General features: G+C 34.5%; 1 protein-coding gene across 5 annotated transcripts in view; it reads left to right on the forward strand.

The window, feature by feature from the left end:
- LOC134527244 (F-box/WD repeat-containing protein 7-like) overlaps window positions 1-17139 on the forward strand; it is a 280392-nt gene that overhangs the window by 64354 nt on the left and 198899 nt on the right. For all 5 annotated transcript variants that reach the window (XM_063359747.1, XM_063359745.1, XM_063359748.1 and 2 more), the window contains one exon: window positions 15174-15365. In XM_063359747.1, the coding sequence (XP_063215817.1) occupies window positions 15174-15365 (192 nt within the window). The remainder of the gene's footprint in view (window positions 1-15173; window positions 15366-17139) is intronic.

A 17139-nucleotide genomic window follows, 5' to 3' on the forward strand; every position in this document is an offset into this window, starting at 1 on the left:
CAAAATATGTTTTTCTAAGATTACGTTTTTAATCATTAAAATATTACACACTAAAGCACATTGCTTTTACTGTTTATTTAAAATAAAGTACTTTGGGTACGAAAATAAAATTAACCCTGCTTAACATAACGATTGTAAATAATAAATAGTACATGTTTATGTTGGTATTAATTTTCACGTGCGTATGTTGGTATTCGGTAAGCGTTTGTATTCGCATCTATTCTCCATTGTTTTGATATTTCCAGCACGGCAAGTTTTTGCATATTGTTGATAATGCCTAAAACAAAGGTTTCTGCCAGTGACCGATCGAAAGAATTTTCCAGCGAAGGATTTTATTTCAGTGATAAAATTTTAATGTGCAAATTCTGTAACTGCAGGCTAGACTACGAGAGACGCGATACGCTTGTGAAATATGTCGCGAGTGAGAAACATAAGCGTTTGAGGCAAAACTCATCTGTTAAAAAACATCCTTGCCTAAGAGTCTTTAATGCCATTAATTTGCTGTTCAACCCAAGAAATGTGAGTAGGGTTAGCATAGAAGATTCAAACCTACAGAAGTCTCTGCATAACTTGCCTTCTGTTTCCCATCTTCCCATTGATACATTCATACGTGGCTATGTTGCTTTCAAAAAAATAATTGAGGATGAACTTTCATTACCAGAAACAAGCCAAATTGATGTTGCAAAGGTACTTTGCTCTCTTAAAGGGAACTACAGTGAATTTGCTCAAGCCAGTTTAAGGGCAATCTGGTTCCCAACATCAAATGTTGATGCAGAACGTTCATTTTCCAGGTACTCACTCGTAGTTAGTGACAGAAGACAACGTCTCACTCCAGAAAATGCGGAAAAATTTAACTATGATAGCATTTCAATAAAACCGTCTTAATAGTAACTTTGGAAGTGCTTAATTGTGTAATTTTGTAGTGTATGTGATTGTTATTAAGTCGTGAAATTTTTAGTAGTTATTTAAAAGTTTGAATTTATGAATTTGCAAATGAACTTAATTACCTATGAATTGGCAAATGAACTTAATTGTAATTAGATCATGAGGTTTTAGTGTATATTAATATTTGTTTTAATAAATTTGCATGTCGTACAGAAAAGCAAGAAAATTTTGCCGTGGGTATTTTGAGCAAAAAAATAAAACCATATAACACCGAAATCTTTATTTCTTTACACCGAAATTTGTCTTAAAATAACACCACAAAATCTTGACTCTATAAATAGTGTATTAACAGTTCTGGAATGTATGTTTTACGAATATAGTACCTACACTATTGTTTGAAAGCAAATGAATCAGGTAATTTTTCAAATATTGCATGATTTTGTTTTGATACCTAGGCCTACTGTAATCACATTTGAATTTTGTTTACTTTATCGGCCATGTTTGTTCACATTATGATTTTACTGTATTTTCATTAACTTTTTTTCATCACCACGTAAATTAATCTTAACGGAAATCTTTTTTCTAATTATGTAATGTCTTTATATGATTTGCATATGTTATTACGTTATTAGTAATAACATATGCAAATCCAGGGTGGCCAGCCAACCAGGAAATCGGGAAATACGGGAAATAGCCAGGATTTCTTAAAAAAAACCAGGAGTACCTGGAATCAACCAGGAATTTTTATTAGAACCGGGAATTTTTTTTTATGATATAACGATCGCAATAACATACAGCTGTTAAATGAGCACGTTTACCACCCGTCAAAGCACGGCAGTATGCTCGTGAGCTATATTTTGTGAAAGTTAATTTGTTCATATTGCATTTAAAAACTTTTGTAGTACGTAAGAAACCGTTAACAATTCAGACTTCCATACTTATTATGTTTCTGTATTCAAAAGCAACAGCATTTTGGCTGAAAATGTTGTTGTAGGGTGGTAGTAATTTCTCGCACGGCATGTTGCTAGCACTAGTTTTGTATGTATATTTGTTTTTACTTTGCGCTCATGTTGTTGCGTCACGGTATCACGGATACTTTTCTCAAGTTTTTTTAAAAGTTTAGTTGTGCGGGACGTTGTTTTGAATTTTTTAATCTAACATGTAATTGGCGCAGACTATCAAAATGTCAACGAGTTCGGTCACCATATACAATGACAAATATACGGAAAAGTTTGAATGGGTGGAGAAAGATCCAAAGTGCAGGACAAACACTATTTGCAATTTGTGTAATGTTAAAATCAATATCGGTAGCATGGATGGGAAGAACAGCATTAGCCAGTCACGCAAGTGGGGCAAAACACGTGCGTTTGGTGTCAAGTAATTTTTGTGACGTGAGATTATAAATTTTTTTGTTGGTGGTAGGTTTTGTTTTAAGCAAGTTCATTGATTTAATTTTTAAGCCTATAGTTAAGTTGTCTATTGTTTAACGCCAATAAAACATCATATTGTGTGTGCTTTGTGTAACAAAAATACAAATTGTATGCAAATATTGATAAAAACCACCCTTGAAAAAACCTGGAAAAAACCAGGAATTTTATTATCCCAGAAGAGTGGCCACCCTGAAATCATATAAAGACATTAAATTTTTATTAAATTATGAGTTCTTTTTCAACTAGAACAAATGAACTTCGGTAAGCTATTGAACTTTCGTTTGGCTCGAAATATTTAGCTAAAAACGAACTTTGACAGGTGAAATTCTTACCGAAATCGAAAATGAAAGTAGCAAAATTTCGATATCGGTTTTGGTATACTGATCATTCGCACAACCCTAATAGGATCAAAAACGTACAGTATTTAAAGAAAACCTCGGTAGTTTAATTTTACTTAATTTTATATAATTTTTAAAATTTGTTTAATTATATGCCCTATTTACTATCCTGGTGTTGGTATTCCAATGTTTCCCAAACTTACTTAAGGTACTCTGGTTGTTCCTTACTGTAGACTAGACATGACTATTCTTTTGCCGATGTTCTCTGATTTTTGGTCATTTTTCCGATCATTTTGATCTCACCATTGATCAGATGTAACACTGAGTTTGAAGTTTAAATTAATTAAAGGGAAAAAAAAGGAAAAAAAAAGGAAAAAAAAATATAACTTAACTTTATTTTCTGATTTATAGAACAAACAAGTAATGCAAGTTTAAGAGTCTACAGCTACTATCATCTTACATGATAGGTCATCTGTGTTGTGACAGTACTGGTGACGCTGATGCTCAAAGTCACCATAACTGAAAAACTTATGCTGCTGTTGCATGGAGTAGGATGGTGTTGAACTATTTTTAAAATGAACTGTCTTGCTTCAGCCTGTCGTTGTTTTGAATGTGTCACATTTTACTTTTTGACATTGGTCTCATTCTTAATTTCAGGATTCAAAAGCAAGGTATCTAAAAATGATATCATTCCCCATTTCCCTTCCGTTTGTTTTTATAAGTACTGGTATAATATTTCCAAGCACCCAACATTTCTTTCATCTTTCAGTGAGGTTACTCTCCAGGCTCCCCCCTCGTCCATAATGCCTCTCAAGCCCTAGATTACCTAGAGAGGAAGCAAAACAAAGACAGTTTTTTTAATGTCCTGCATTTTTATAATTATCTCATCAAATGCCTCCTAAAAACCTTTAAACTGAATAAGTCAAGACCAAGAGGCCTCAGCCCTTATAGAAGGTGCATATTTATTATTCAGATTTAACTATCTTTACTGAAAAACTAATGTGTATATGGTGGAAAACACAATGTAATTATTAATTATTTTTTTTAGCTTGACCATGTAAAAATTCAGGCCAAAAATTATGCCCTTAAAATCGTTAATTTGGGGAAACTTCAATTGCAGGCAAACAAAGGTACCCTGTTTTATCGCATAATTGTCGCACCAATATTTTAGGTTATCAAAATTTGAATAAAATACACCTCTCGCGTAAACGTTGCATGATGTTTTTGGTCCTGCTATTAGATTCTAGGGGCGTGCGAAGCTTTGAGTATTCAAAGTCGAATCAAAGATTTTTATTTCCTTCGACTTTGGCTTTGAAAAAAATTAACTTCGAGTGGAAAAGTTGAAGATTTTTGCCAGAAACGTTTGGCCCACTATTTGGATGGATATATATATATATATATATACTGCCAAAATATATTAGCGGCGGGTAATTTCCCGTTTATGTATTTAATTTGTTGTTTATTATACCTGCTGACACTTTTAAAATTAAAATTTACTGCGCAGCAGCGATATATTTGTTTTATTTACATTTGCCGGCACAATTTGTCACTAGGCCGAAGTAAACCAATTTCGTAAAATAAAATCACAGAATTATTTATTTGGGGAAATAATAAGTTACAACTTTCCTTAATGTTAGCACCTTTCCTGTGAAGATAATATGTAGTTTAATTAAGGTAGGTTATGTAGCAATGAGCGATGCATGCTTGAGTTAACGACTCGTTTGCCGACCTTTCTAGTACATTCGTAATTTACAGAGATTACCACAAAATGGCAATCACCCTAATTTTGATAGAGCGCATAAAATGATTCATATGTTACGATGGTTAGAAACGTAACGAACCATTTAGGAATGCGGGAACGCCATGTTTGTTTACGTTTGTCGATCAATAAAAGTTCAGTCGCCACCCATAAGGTAAAGAGAATGCGACAAATGAAGCACGCGCTGCACACTGGGCATGCGCCAAGATAACTGTTCTTTCTCTAATGCACGCATGATCGTACATGGGGAGAAAAAAACTATCATCGATGAGCGCGTGTGCCTATGTATCATCTGTTAAAATTTTGCAAACGCGATAGTAGGGAGCAGGGTGTATTTTTTCGTTTTAAATTGCAGCATGCCAAACATGAATGTTATATATTATTATTTTGATAGAAGCAGTGATCACAATTCAAGCACATGCAAAGTGTGCAAGAAAGTGCTGTCCACTCCAAGATGTAAGTACGGTAATAATTATAAAAATAATAACAATAATTCACATTTTAAGAATTTAAAAACATTGTGTAAAGTTAATCGGTTGTAAACACATTTAGTAATAATGCTTAAAATTATCACAGTGATTAAAATCAATTATCTGTTGGAGGGGCAGGGGGGCATTTAATTTTCATATATTTGAGAAAAATTAATTGTTTTTCATTAGAGATTTAGTAATGTATTAAATTATGTATTTAAATAATTTGATTTGAAAAATACAATGTATTGGTAGGAAAGTAAAGTAAAATGACATATTGTTGCAGCAACAACAACTACACTCATTTGTCATTTGAAGAAGCACGAACAAGAATGGAAAAGTTATGTGGAAGAAAAAGTTTCTGAATTGAAGAACTCTGCTCCAAAAACGAGAGAAATGAAACACAAACAACAGACACTTGAAAATGTTTTTTCAAAAAGAATGAAATTTTCTTCTAATGATCAGAGGGCCAAGTCAATAACAAAATATATTTGTTTAATGCTTTAAGAGGACTTCTCTCGTACAGTTTTGTCGAAGAGAAGGACTTTGCTGACCTTATGGCAAATCCTCATGTTTCACCAAATTACCAAATCCCCAGTCGGACCACATTCTCGAACAATTACGTTCCTGCTCTTTTTGAAGAAATGCAGGAAAAAATGAAGGTAATGCTGAAAACAGACTACCCATCACTACAGTCGCTTAGCATTACCTCTGATGGTTGGACATCTACAGCTGTTGACAAGTACGTGAGCATAACTTGCCACTACATCACCCCACAATTTGTCAGTAATTCCTTTACCATGGACATTATCCTCATGAATGAATCCAACACTAGTGCGAACATTAGTGCAGCTTTGTGTCAGACACTGGAAGACTGGGACATACCTGTGCAAAATTCAACCATTCCAATATATTGTGTAACAGACAATGGAGCCAATTTCAGAAGTGCCGCCACTCGTTCATTTTTGCCTGTACAGTGTTTTGCCCACACCTTGCAAATTGCTATCAATGATGCAAAAAAAGAAACAGTAGGAGTTGCAATGTTGCTAACAGAGTGCAAGGCGATAGTAAGCCATTACAGGCGGAGCAGTACAGCTAGACAGTCTCTCCATGCCATGCAGAAAAAATTTGATTTGCCTAAACTTGAAGTTATTCAATATGTTGACACGAGGTGGTGAAGTGAATATTTAATGTTAAAAAGGCTTCTGGAAATGCAAAGTGCACTGAATGCTGAAATGGCCAGTCCCCAAAACACCAGTGATGTGCATATGCTAACAGGAATGGAGACATATGAGCGGCCTTGTAGAGATTCTGCAACCTCTTGTAGAGGCAACAGAAGAGATAAGTGGGGAAAACTATCCCACTTCAAGCATGGTAATACCAATTTTGCACTGCTTAGAGTCACATCTGACACGCTGCATTCGGGATAAAACTGAAGGAATCATGTTTGTAAGGAATTTGCTGAAAGCAGTAAAATCCAAATTCGGCATTTATAATGAAGATTCAATTACTTGTGGACCCAAGATTCCGAGGTACTTTGGTTGGCAAAGTGGTTGCTGACTCAGGGTATGTTGATTTTAATCAGCATGATATAAATTGTGATTTTAATCATGATTTAAATCATGTGATTTTTTTTTTAAATCTCATGATTTAAATCATGTGATTTTTTTTTAAATCAGTGAATAAAATAAATTTATAATATGATAATATGAACGTTAATATTTCCTATACTGTATTGTTTAAACCAAGTAAGCATGCCTACTTACATAAAAATTGATTGCTGCAAAGATAGAATGAAAATTGAATAGTACTTAATTTCTTCTACAATGTATTTATGGTTATTTTGAAACACATTAAATATAGGTGGGTGGAATGTAACTTTAAATGCCATCTCATTTTCTCTCTTCTCTCCTCTACCTCATGTGTTTGTGTTGTGTGTGTGTGTCAGTCATATCTCTTTGGCAACAGGTTTGTCTTCCAACAATGTCAAATGCTAATTTTAGAACTGTAGGAAGGAAATTTTCAGTTCTTTGGTATGTCTGGTTTGGTTCAGTCAACATTAAGAAATCGAATGGGTACAGAAAAAGCTGCAAAACTTGTATTTTTGTTTAAAATTTTTAATAAGTAATATTTTATGTAGAAGTATTACTTTGAATACTCTCGAATGTGTGCAATTCTGAGAAGAACAAAAGGAAATTGTGGTTTTGATTTAAATTACTTTATTTAGAACAATTGTACTATAAGACTATAAGCGATGACAGAAGTGACAAAGTTACATTAAAATATTATATATTTTCAATGATGTAGTTATTTTCTATAAGACATTTTTTTTTTTACTAATGTTAACTATGTTACTGTACTAAAAATTTTCATAAAGTGACATCATTAATGTTTCCTTAAAACATTATGCAATGTAAAATGTGGTTATTTCAAAGAAAGAAAATTATGCTAGTTGTCTTTACAAAATGAATTAATCTGTTATTAATTGTACTGTAGAGCAAAGTCAAGTCATGAAAAGTCATGAAAATGTACTGTATATTACACAGATTACAATTTTTTAAATTTTAATCAAAAAAATCTGATTTTAATCAAAAAAACCCGATTTTAATCAAAAAAATCTGATTTTTTTGATTTTTTTAAAAAAATCAGGATTTTTTCATACCCTGGCATTGCTGTAGCTACTTTAGAGAGGGAGTTAAATAAAATGAACATAGACATTAAGAGTTTGCAAGCTGTCAACAAGCAGCAGCTCCTCTGCTCTCTGGTCTGCGTTTGAAGAACTGACCAACAAACAGTCCAGTTGTGGTGACTGTGTGGATGAACTGACAAAATACTTAAATGACAAGTGCATCGATAGAAAGAGTAAGTCACTGCTATGGTGGAATGAAAACAAAATGATCTATCCGAATGTGTCAAAGGTGGCCTTAAAATACCTAGCGATACCTGCAACCCAAGTCAGCAGTGAAAGATTGTTTTCCACAGCTGGAAATGTTGTTACTCAGAGGCGTCACAATCTGCTTCCTGAACATGTTCGACAACAAGTTTTCCTTCATGACAATTTTAAGTACTTTTAATAGGGTAAATGAAAATAATGATATTTTTTACACACATTCCCATATACTGTCATGTCTTTTGTGTTTAAGCAACTGTTTGTTTAAGCAATTCTTGTATTTCATGTTGATTTGTTGATTGTATAAGAATATTGTTTGTTGTCAAACACTTTGAGTAAGTTATAATGCTGGAATAATTATAATTAGAAGCAGGCTGTTTTACAGTTTTCTACTGATCACGAAAATAATAATGCAAGAAGTCAAAAAAATTCAACTTAATAACTTAGTATATACTAGTATACTACCATTTCTTTCTGTATGTTTTAAATGTTAACTTCTCAACTTCTCAACATTGTTTTTATGCTCTCATGTCCTATTTTGTTTCATGGCAATACTTTAATTTTTTAAATTGTTTAATGGATGCTTAATTTTTCTCATTTCATGTGTTAAAACCATTTTACTTTACTAAAGAAAACCAGATGAATGAATTTTACAAATTTTAAATAAATGAAAAGTTCTTATTTTTCCTGAGGATCAAGACATTTAACAGTACTAATGTAGTATACATAATTTTTTGAAGATGTTTGGTACAATGGAATTTGCTTTAGTCTATATAATCATGATGATAGGGATGGGCCGGGAATCCTCGAATCCCACCGAATCTCCAGTATTCGAAAGATTCGAAATTTGAGGGAAAAGATTCGGGATTTAAGGAAAAATATTGATGTAAATGTAGTACCGGTACTTTAAAAACTTAAATGCTTACAATTTACTTGGCCTGTTTACATTTTCCTTGGAACACATCCTATTGAGGTACAGTAGAACCTTGTTAATATGTGATGGTCGGGACCGAGATAATCACGGATTACCGAATTTCACGGACTAGTGATTAAAAGCCCGGAAGGTCTTGTCAAGCTTCTCAGACACCGGCGTGCAGCTGGGTTAAGGCCAAGGTCATGTGACGTAACATCTCCCGAGGCTTACTGCGCCTTGGCAGCAGATGGATAAAAAATAGTAAAATCCCCATTATTCGTGTTAATTGGGACCCGCCGATGCCCGGATAATTGAAATCCTGTAAAAAAAAAATTAAACCAGGAAAATCCGTTCACGGTAAGGGCCCGCCGTCTTCGAATTTGTGTCTCGGCTTAAAAAAATACAGCACTGCCTAGCCATTAGTTCACGGTCATTTACAACAGCCGAAGAGAGAAAGATTAGATTGTGCGGAAGCAGAAGTCAGGACATCCCCCTCAAGTTTAAAGAGTGACAAATGTGACAGCTGAAAGGGGGGCGACACAAAGGGTTCGGTACAAACAGCTGCAGAGTTTGGTGGCCCACGTGATGGCTTGCAGTGTTTGCCGGCCGCCGGCCAGCGTGATGTTAATTTTAAGCGCTGACAATTTTTACTTATCTTTTTTTTCTTCTCTTTTAAATCGTCCCGGATTATCCGATTCCCGAATTAGCGCAGCACGGATTAACGAGGTTCTACTGTATTGTACTTTGAATTTGTTATTATATAAAAAAATTATGAAGCCTGTACTGATTTGGGAATCTTACTTTATATTCATGAACATGGATGCATTGTCGCTATATTCATGAACATGGATGCATTGTCGCTACATTGGCATTAAATAAGGCATAAATCACATATGTATTCTCAGAATATGCTAAAAAATAAAATAAAGCATATTTAGGATCTAGACTAGTAATATGAATCTTGTTTTTTTTAATAACTTTACCGAGAAATCTGTTACTTAGTAATACAACAATAATGCTGACTTTCATCACAAGTTACGGTCGCACATGTAGTAATAACAATGAAATAATGAATGGCATAAATTAATACATTATACAATTATTATTTTAATCGCGATTAAATTGTGGCCAACTCCCCTTATGCCGGGGTAGTTGTACACGTCCGCACTCACCACGCCAGTCCCGTGTACGCATCGCTAACAACATCCTGACTTTCTAATGGATTTAAGCTTAAAAGACGCGTATAGACTGACTTAACTATTGGCAAGTGCGCAAAAAGCTGTACTAGCATACTCAACTAAATTTAACGACAATCCCGGAATCTCTACAGTGATAGGCACAATAATGAGTTAAACAAACCAATGATCCTGAAACTTAAATTCTTTCCAAACAATGTATACTCATACCAAAAAAAAGGAATGGGCCTTATAAGGTAAACACTAGGTGGCTTTTTAAATTGCTATAATTGAATTGACAGACAAACAACATTTGGTTACAGACAAAAATTACAGAAAAATAAATTCTAAACCAAAGTCCCATAAGTCTCTTACGGAGGAGGGGGGGGGGATAAAAATTATGAGTCCTTCAGGCATTATATTCCACAACTCTAAATCCAGTCGCCGCACTATGTTTTCAAAAACACATCTTCTCTAAACTATGCTTCATACCAGTGGGGAAAATAAAGTACTAAAATCCAGTGGTGTCACTTACTTGGTGCTGAAGCATACCTTTGATGCAGTAGACTATCGGGGCCAGGCATAACCCCACTCACTATTGCGCCACTAGCAGCACAATGCTCCTGTGGCTTGTCCACTTGCCCCACACCAACGCGGTCGTGTAACACCGCGTTTTATTATTTGCGAAACTAGCCATGGCATTACCGTTCAAGAATTGAAGTAGTGATAACAAACAATTACCGTCCAAATCGACGAGTCGTGCGAAATTCCACTTTTCTTAAAATTTATTTAAATAACATTGAGTGCAGCAAACCTAAGCAATTTTCGATGATTACAGACTATTGCTGTTAACTCTCGTTCACGTAACGAAACAAAAGGCAAGTCCCCCATGGCTGGGATCCGAGTTCGCACGGGCTAACACTGCATACTTCATAAGCAGTGTCACAAAAAAACAGCTCCGTCGCCGCCGGCGGTCAAACACACACAGTCCGCGCAATCAGCTGGGAGTGGAATCCACTCGTCACGTCACCTGAAGTCACGCCCCCTCCTCTTTACCACCCCTCACTCCACTAGATAGTTTTTCGTTAATTTTTGTAAGTACCGCTACACAGTAAGAATAATTAACGTAAAATAAACAAAGTATAATAAAATATTACAATGAATAAATATTACAATTCACCACTGAATAATGTAAGAACATTCGTAAAAATTCTGATACCAATGTAAAATATTTTTAGGTTTAGAGTGTGCACACTACTTCACTCTATATGATGGCGGCCAAGTTAATTAAAGAAAAGCTAGAAGCGCTTATAAAAATGTATTTAAAAATAAATATACACATAATACTGAAACAGTGTAATAAAAATAAATTAACTTTATACAATATAAAAATAATTAAATCCAGGGAGACTGAGGCCGCGCAAGTGGCCTCACAATTTTAAATATTCTGATACACGTTCTATTTATGAATTTTTTAGGACAAAGTTTGGTTTGTGTAGATTACCAACGTTAAAATATGTATTATCTGAGAATTCCATGATGGCCAGCCAATGAAATTGTTAGCCAATCATTTTGAGCAACACAAAAAATAACTAATATTAATATAAAGAATTTTAATGGGTAAACTAGAGAAAACACCCATCGTTTTTAACTTTGGGCATATTAATCACTATACTTTAGTAAGGCTTAATTTTAAAAGATGCACGACAATATTTCTTATGGCCTAAAACCATTGAAGCCAAGATGGCGCCTTTCAGTTTCCATTAAATATTTCAGGAAAGTGTTTATCTTCATTTGGGACTTTAAACAAAATTTCAAGTTGGTAACTACAAAATATTGTTCCGTCGGATGTTGAATTTCGTTTTCCGATTTCCGTGGATACATGAATCACTGTACTCACAGATAATGCCTGAATGCTTTAAATCCACCAAGTCGGATTCTACAGCAATCAATAAAGTGACCAGATTCTTACGTGATCCTACAGTTAACCCAGAAATAAACATCCTCGAATACTGGAAAACTCAGTCTGCGTGTTCACCCAGGCTACATAAACTGTCCAAAAAATATTTGTGTTCACCACCTGCGACAGTGTTCTCTGAACGTTTGTTCAGCACTGCAGGAAACATATGTGACCAAAAACGGAATCGTCTTGATCCAGACCGTGTCAAAATCCTTGTTTTTTTAAATAAAAATTTAAAGTGTTAAATAATTCTGCATAATGTTTAATTTTTTCTCTTAACTTATAAATTATTTTATAATTAACCCTTGAGATCTGGATTCGGATTCGAGGGGTGGATTCGAGGTACTGTTTGGGATTCGAATTCAAGATTCAAATTCGGGAAAAATGGGATTCGACCCATCACTAATTATGTAACAATTTTTTTGCATTAAAAATTATGTTATTTCAAATTCTTCGACATTCCTTCGCACAATATAAGATTCGCTTTGACTTTGCCTCGCATTTAAAAAGAGACCTTGGCACATGCCTATTAGATTCAGAGTGCTTTGTGTAGGTATTTTTTTCCCATATAAAACTATGTATTTTAAACTAGATGTGTAATATTTATTCGGACATTACCACTTATTTAATTAACGGAAATACAAAGTTGCCTGATGTGTAAATTCTCTTTTAAAGATGTTTTTTAACGTTATAACATAACCTTCATCTGTTCGTCTGCGTCGCCGCGGTGTACCGCTTATAAAAATGTAGCCAGCGCTAGTTGGCATCATTCATGTTTGGTTATGTTATTTCCCTTATAGAGCGCGCACACGTAGTTGAATATCAATATTTATATCTTGCCAATTGCATACAACGCGCACTCTTTGTCTGTCGAGAACCAAGTTAACTACATTTGATGGTCTGCACTCTTTCGTGGTGTGTACTACGACGATAGTTATGCGTTAGTTCAGGCTGGCATTCGGTTCACAGATTTTTTTTCTATTTAAAGTTGAAGAAACATTTTTGTTGCATGACTTATTAATTTTAATTGTTTGGGGTGCTTTTGTATACTCTACTTCTTAAATAAACGTACTTTCCATGAATGGGTTGTAACGTTGAAAGAACCCTGCCCTCCTAGCTAAATATTTTTCTTTTAAACTATTTTTTATGCATGTAAATATTTCTTAAAAAGTCTTTCTAACGATATTTTGCTGTTTTTATGTATTTAAGGGTTGATATTTCACTTGCTATGTGTTTTAAGAAGGTATTTTGTATTATAATAGACATTTTAAATCATTACTATTTTTTATGTAATTTTTCACAAAGAAGTCGCTGTACTAGATTTTTGCCGGTTTTGGCCTACTTTTTCAGGTTTTTTCTAAATAAGTTTAACTTTGTAAAGTAATTTGTATTATAATTGCTGTTTGTAATGTTCATGAACGTGTGGAATGATTCTAGAACACGGGACTGTGTCTGATGGGATGGTTAAAAAGAGAGGCATGAGAGGCCTGTAAGTGGGAGTGAGAAAGAAACTGTGATTCCCCGCTAACCGAGATAAAAGCTGGGATTCCCCACTGGTCGTGGGAACTGGGTGATAACTGCTGTCTCACGGTGTGGGAGAGAGAACGAGAATGTAAAGTCCCTGGCTCTATGGAGAGAAAACTGTTTTCAATATGTGTTCTGTGTTCCTATTGGCTTGTATCTGTAAGTGTGAATGAAGCGTGCGTGTGATTGGTCGGTGAGGTCATGTGACTTCTCCTTCCTGCGTGGAGGAGACAGTGGCAAGAGTTCACCAGTCGTCTGCCGATTGCTGCACCAGTAGGTCGCGTTCGGTGGCTTCTCGCCAAATTATGAAGTAATTTGCTAATAAATAATTTAACGTTGGTGGTCAGAGCCAGACAGATTATTAAGTTAACCTAATTTTTTTTATATTTCATTCGGACATAAATTAGAAATTGCGGCCACCTTTGTCGGCATTTGGCTCGGGGCGAAGTTCATTTTCGTTGGTTCGGTCACGTTTGAGGCCGCACTGACTTCGTGTACTTGCAGTAAAACATTACTGAAGGACGCTATTTTTTCGTTAATTCTCATCACGCGAACTACAAGCATTTTTCGACGGGCAGATGTATGTGGAATGATTGAGCAACCTCTTTTGGAAATGTTTGGATTCGTCTGTGCATTCTATTGTGAAAAAATAAAACAAAAACTAAAATTGGCGGAACATCTTTTTATTTTTGTATGTAACGAAACGTTATAGGGTTTTGTTTTTAGGAATAATTTTACCTAATAAAAAGTATTTTTTTGCATAAACATCGCACCCTTACTTTGCAAACTTGATTTTAGTATAAAATTTGTGACAATTATGCAGTAAAATATGGTACTAAAGTTTGCTAAAACCATTCTCTTCGCAGCTACAGTCAATATGTGAACTCCGCCAAAGACTGCAATCAAAGACTTAATTATGGCTGCTTATTTAAGGGCTTGGTTCAGGTTGTATTTCAAATTTTGCTCTAATTGCCTACTGTTTATCTATTTGAAAATGTGAAATCTTCTATTGCTGCTTATTTATAAGACTAATATTTGCTCTTGCAGTTAAAGATAACATAATGTGATAAAATAATTTATTTGAGCACTAAAAAAGGGACGTGGAGTGTGAGCCTCATTGCTGTCAGTTGATGGAACTATTTTAAGATAATTTTATTTTAATCAGGGTGATCATTGACTGGCAAAATGAGGATTATGCGAGAAGCATGAAGATCAAACAAACTTTAAGTGATATGTTGGCCCTGTGTTATTTAATGTGAAATCTTGGTTTTATTGCAACTGTTACTTCCACTGTTTGGCCGTGGGAGGTATTATCTTTCTAAGTACTAACTTAGTGTAAATACAGTCTCTTAAATTGAAATGGCAATTAATGGGAGTTATTGGGATGCAGGAAATCAACATGCTCTCTCCTTTAGTTGCTTCAGGAAGAATAGTTACCTTCTCTGTGATGTGCAGCCTGGTACCGTTGCACAGTCTCTGTACATCAAGGTTACACATTAACAAAACCGGAATGCCAAATTTCAGCTCCAGTTTGTGGGAAGGCAGATAACCCTAGAATTATTCTATTCATTTTTAGTCTCTGAACTGTGCCCTTAAAAACACACACGGACGTGTCTTTCAGATTAACGGGTGGAATTTCTGATAAACAATACTTAACTTCGCATATTAAAAATATGAAAGAAAAAGAAATATTGAAACTTTTTCTCATAGCAGTCTTTGTATGTACAAGATCTAGAATTTGAGGTTTGTTTCAAAGTTACATAACAAAAACTGATTAAATCACATGTGAAGTGTTGGTATGGATGAAGCGAGTGTGACGTGTGTGGCAGCTGGCACTGTACGTGCTGTCGTTCCTGGAGCCACGGGACCTGCTGCGTGCGGCACAGACCTGCCGCAGCTGGCGCTTCCTCGCCGAGGACAACCTGCTGTGGCGCGAGAAGTGCCGTGAAGCAGGCATCGACGAGCTGCGCGACGCGCTGGCCAGGCGGCGCCAGCGTGGCTCCGCTGCCTCCCCTTGGAAGGTATCTGCAAATATTATAGCTTATAGATAGAGGTCCATATTTTTAATCATTTTTTTGGTTTTTAAGTTATGGAAATTTGTTTTATCGTGCTGTTATATAATTATCCTTAATTTTTTGAAAGCTGGAAATAAAAGTATGCATGTACATTGTGATATATTTCTACTATTTACTTCTTTTTTGCAAGTGTTAATAAAAAATAATGTTGGTACAGTACTTACAAGTTTATTTTATGGGACCAAATGATTTTGATATAATGTAAAAATGGAGGTTAATTTATAGCTTTATATTGCAATGCAATTGCAATTTTTGGGCTGTTGTTATAAATAAAAAAAATGATCCTGTGATATTAAATGTTATTAAAAGGTCCTGAAAAAGTCTTGAAATTGGTTCAGTAGGTATTTATAGACACTTTGATGGGTCCATAATGTGGCTTGCAATTTTTTTTACATTGTATTTTTATTTTAATATTTTCATTCTCAAAAATAATTAAAAATTATTATATAAATGTATTTAGTCATATAATTAGTACTGTAATTTGATTTTGATGGGAGGAGTGTTTTGATTGAAATGTTAGTTGCAAACACAATTTAATGCTTGGGTAAAAAAAATATTTGCCTGTTTCCGTGTTTTGAAGCAGGACATTCATGTATATGTAATGGAATCTCAACCACTTTGATATAATGTCGGGAAAAATATAATTTTTTAGTCATCTATGCCGTAAATAAGACACTGAGCATCTAAGTCTCTTCAGCCATGCATTTTAATGTACCTTTAAACTTAGATCTATATTAAAATTTTCTAATATTTGTAGCTTAAGCAACAAATTGATACATTAATTTTCAATCACAACACTATCATAATGTTAAACAAAAAAATTAAAATAAAAGAAAATTAGGCCATGAGGGTAATAGCCTGTGGGTCATTCCATATCAGATCACTTAACTCTAGTGTGGAATGACACCCACCAACTTAGATTTGCTTGAAACTTTTTTTAACTGGATCACCCATCAAGTTACTGAACAACCTAAATTTTTTTCGCGGTAAGATATATAGTTTCCGAGATAAAAATTTCCAAAGTTTTGGAAAATTGTATGTAAGCGACACTTTCAAGACACCACTTAAATATCATTACGAAATTTTTTCCACATATGAAACAAAGTATGTAGATTTTAGAAAAAAATGTTTCATAAATCCTGCGTAACTCTTGACATACATTAAAATTTAATGTTCGATTAATAGAGCCAAGATTATATGGTTTTATGCGAAATCGCGAATTTTCGCGCGAAATTCATCCCAAACCGCGAAAAATGTGAAATGTTTTCTAACCACAAATAAACACCTCAATATTGATTTAAATCGTTAACTACCGACTATTGGTTGATTGACAAAAATTCCGTATCTGTTTGTAGAAGAAATGGTCGTCATCCAACTGCAGTGTGGTGGTTATTTAATGCGTTAATTATTCATCTTAAAAAATTACAAGATATCACAAAAATTGACGATTTCACGAACAAAAAAAAGATCGTTATCGGAGTTAGGTTAGGGTTTTTAAACGCATCTAGCCACTAGAGATCACGTAATATTAACAACTGACGATCGTAAACTAAAATTAACAAGTTAACAAACACAACAACGTGAAAAATCTCAGCGCCTTGTTTGCTGTATCCTTTGAAAAATACACGTGAACAAAAACTGCATTCATTAAATAAATACGTATGAAAATAAAATAAAAGCGAATATTGATATTTAATGATCACTTGATATTTAATGAAAA

The sequence above is a fragment of the Bacillus rossius genome, chromosome 1 (genome assembly GCF_032445375.1).
Source record: "Bacillus rossius redtenbacheri isolate Brsri chromosome 1, Brsri_v3, whole genome shotgun sequence".
Classification (NCBI taxonomy): domain Eukaryota; kingdom Metazoa; phylum Arthropoda; class Insecta; order Phasmatodea; family Bacillidae; genus Bacillus; species Bacillus rossius.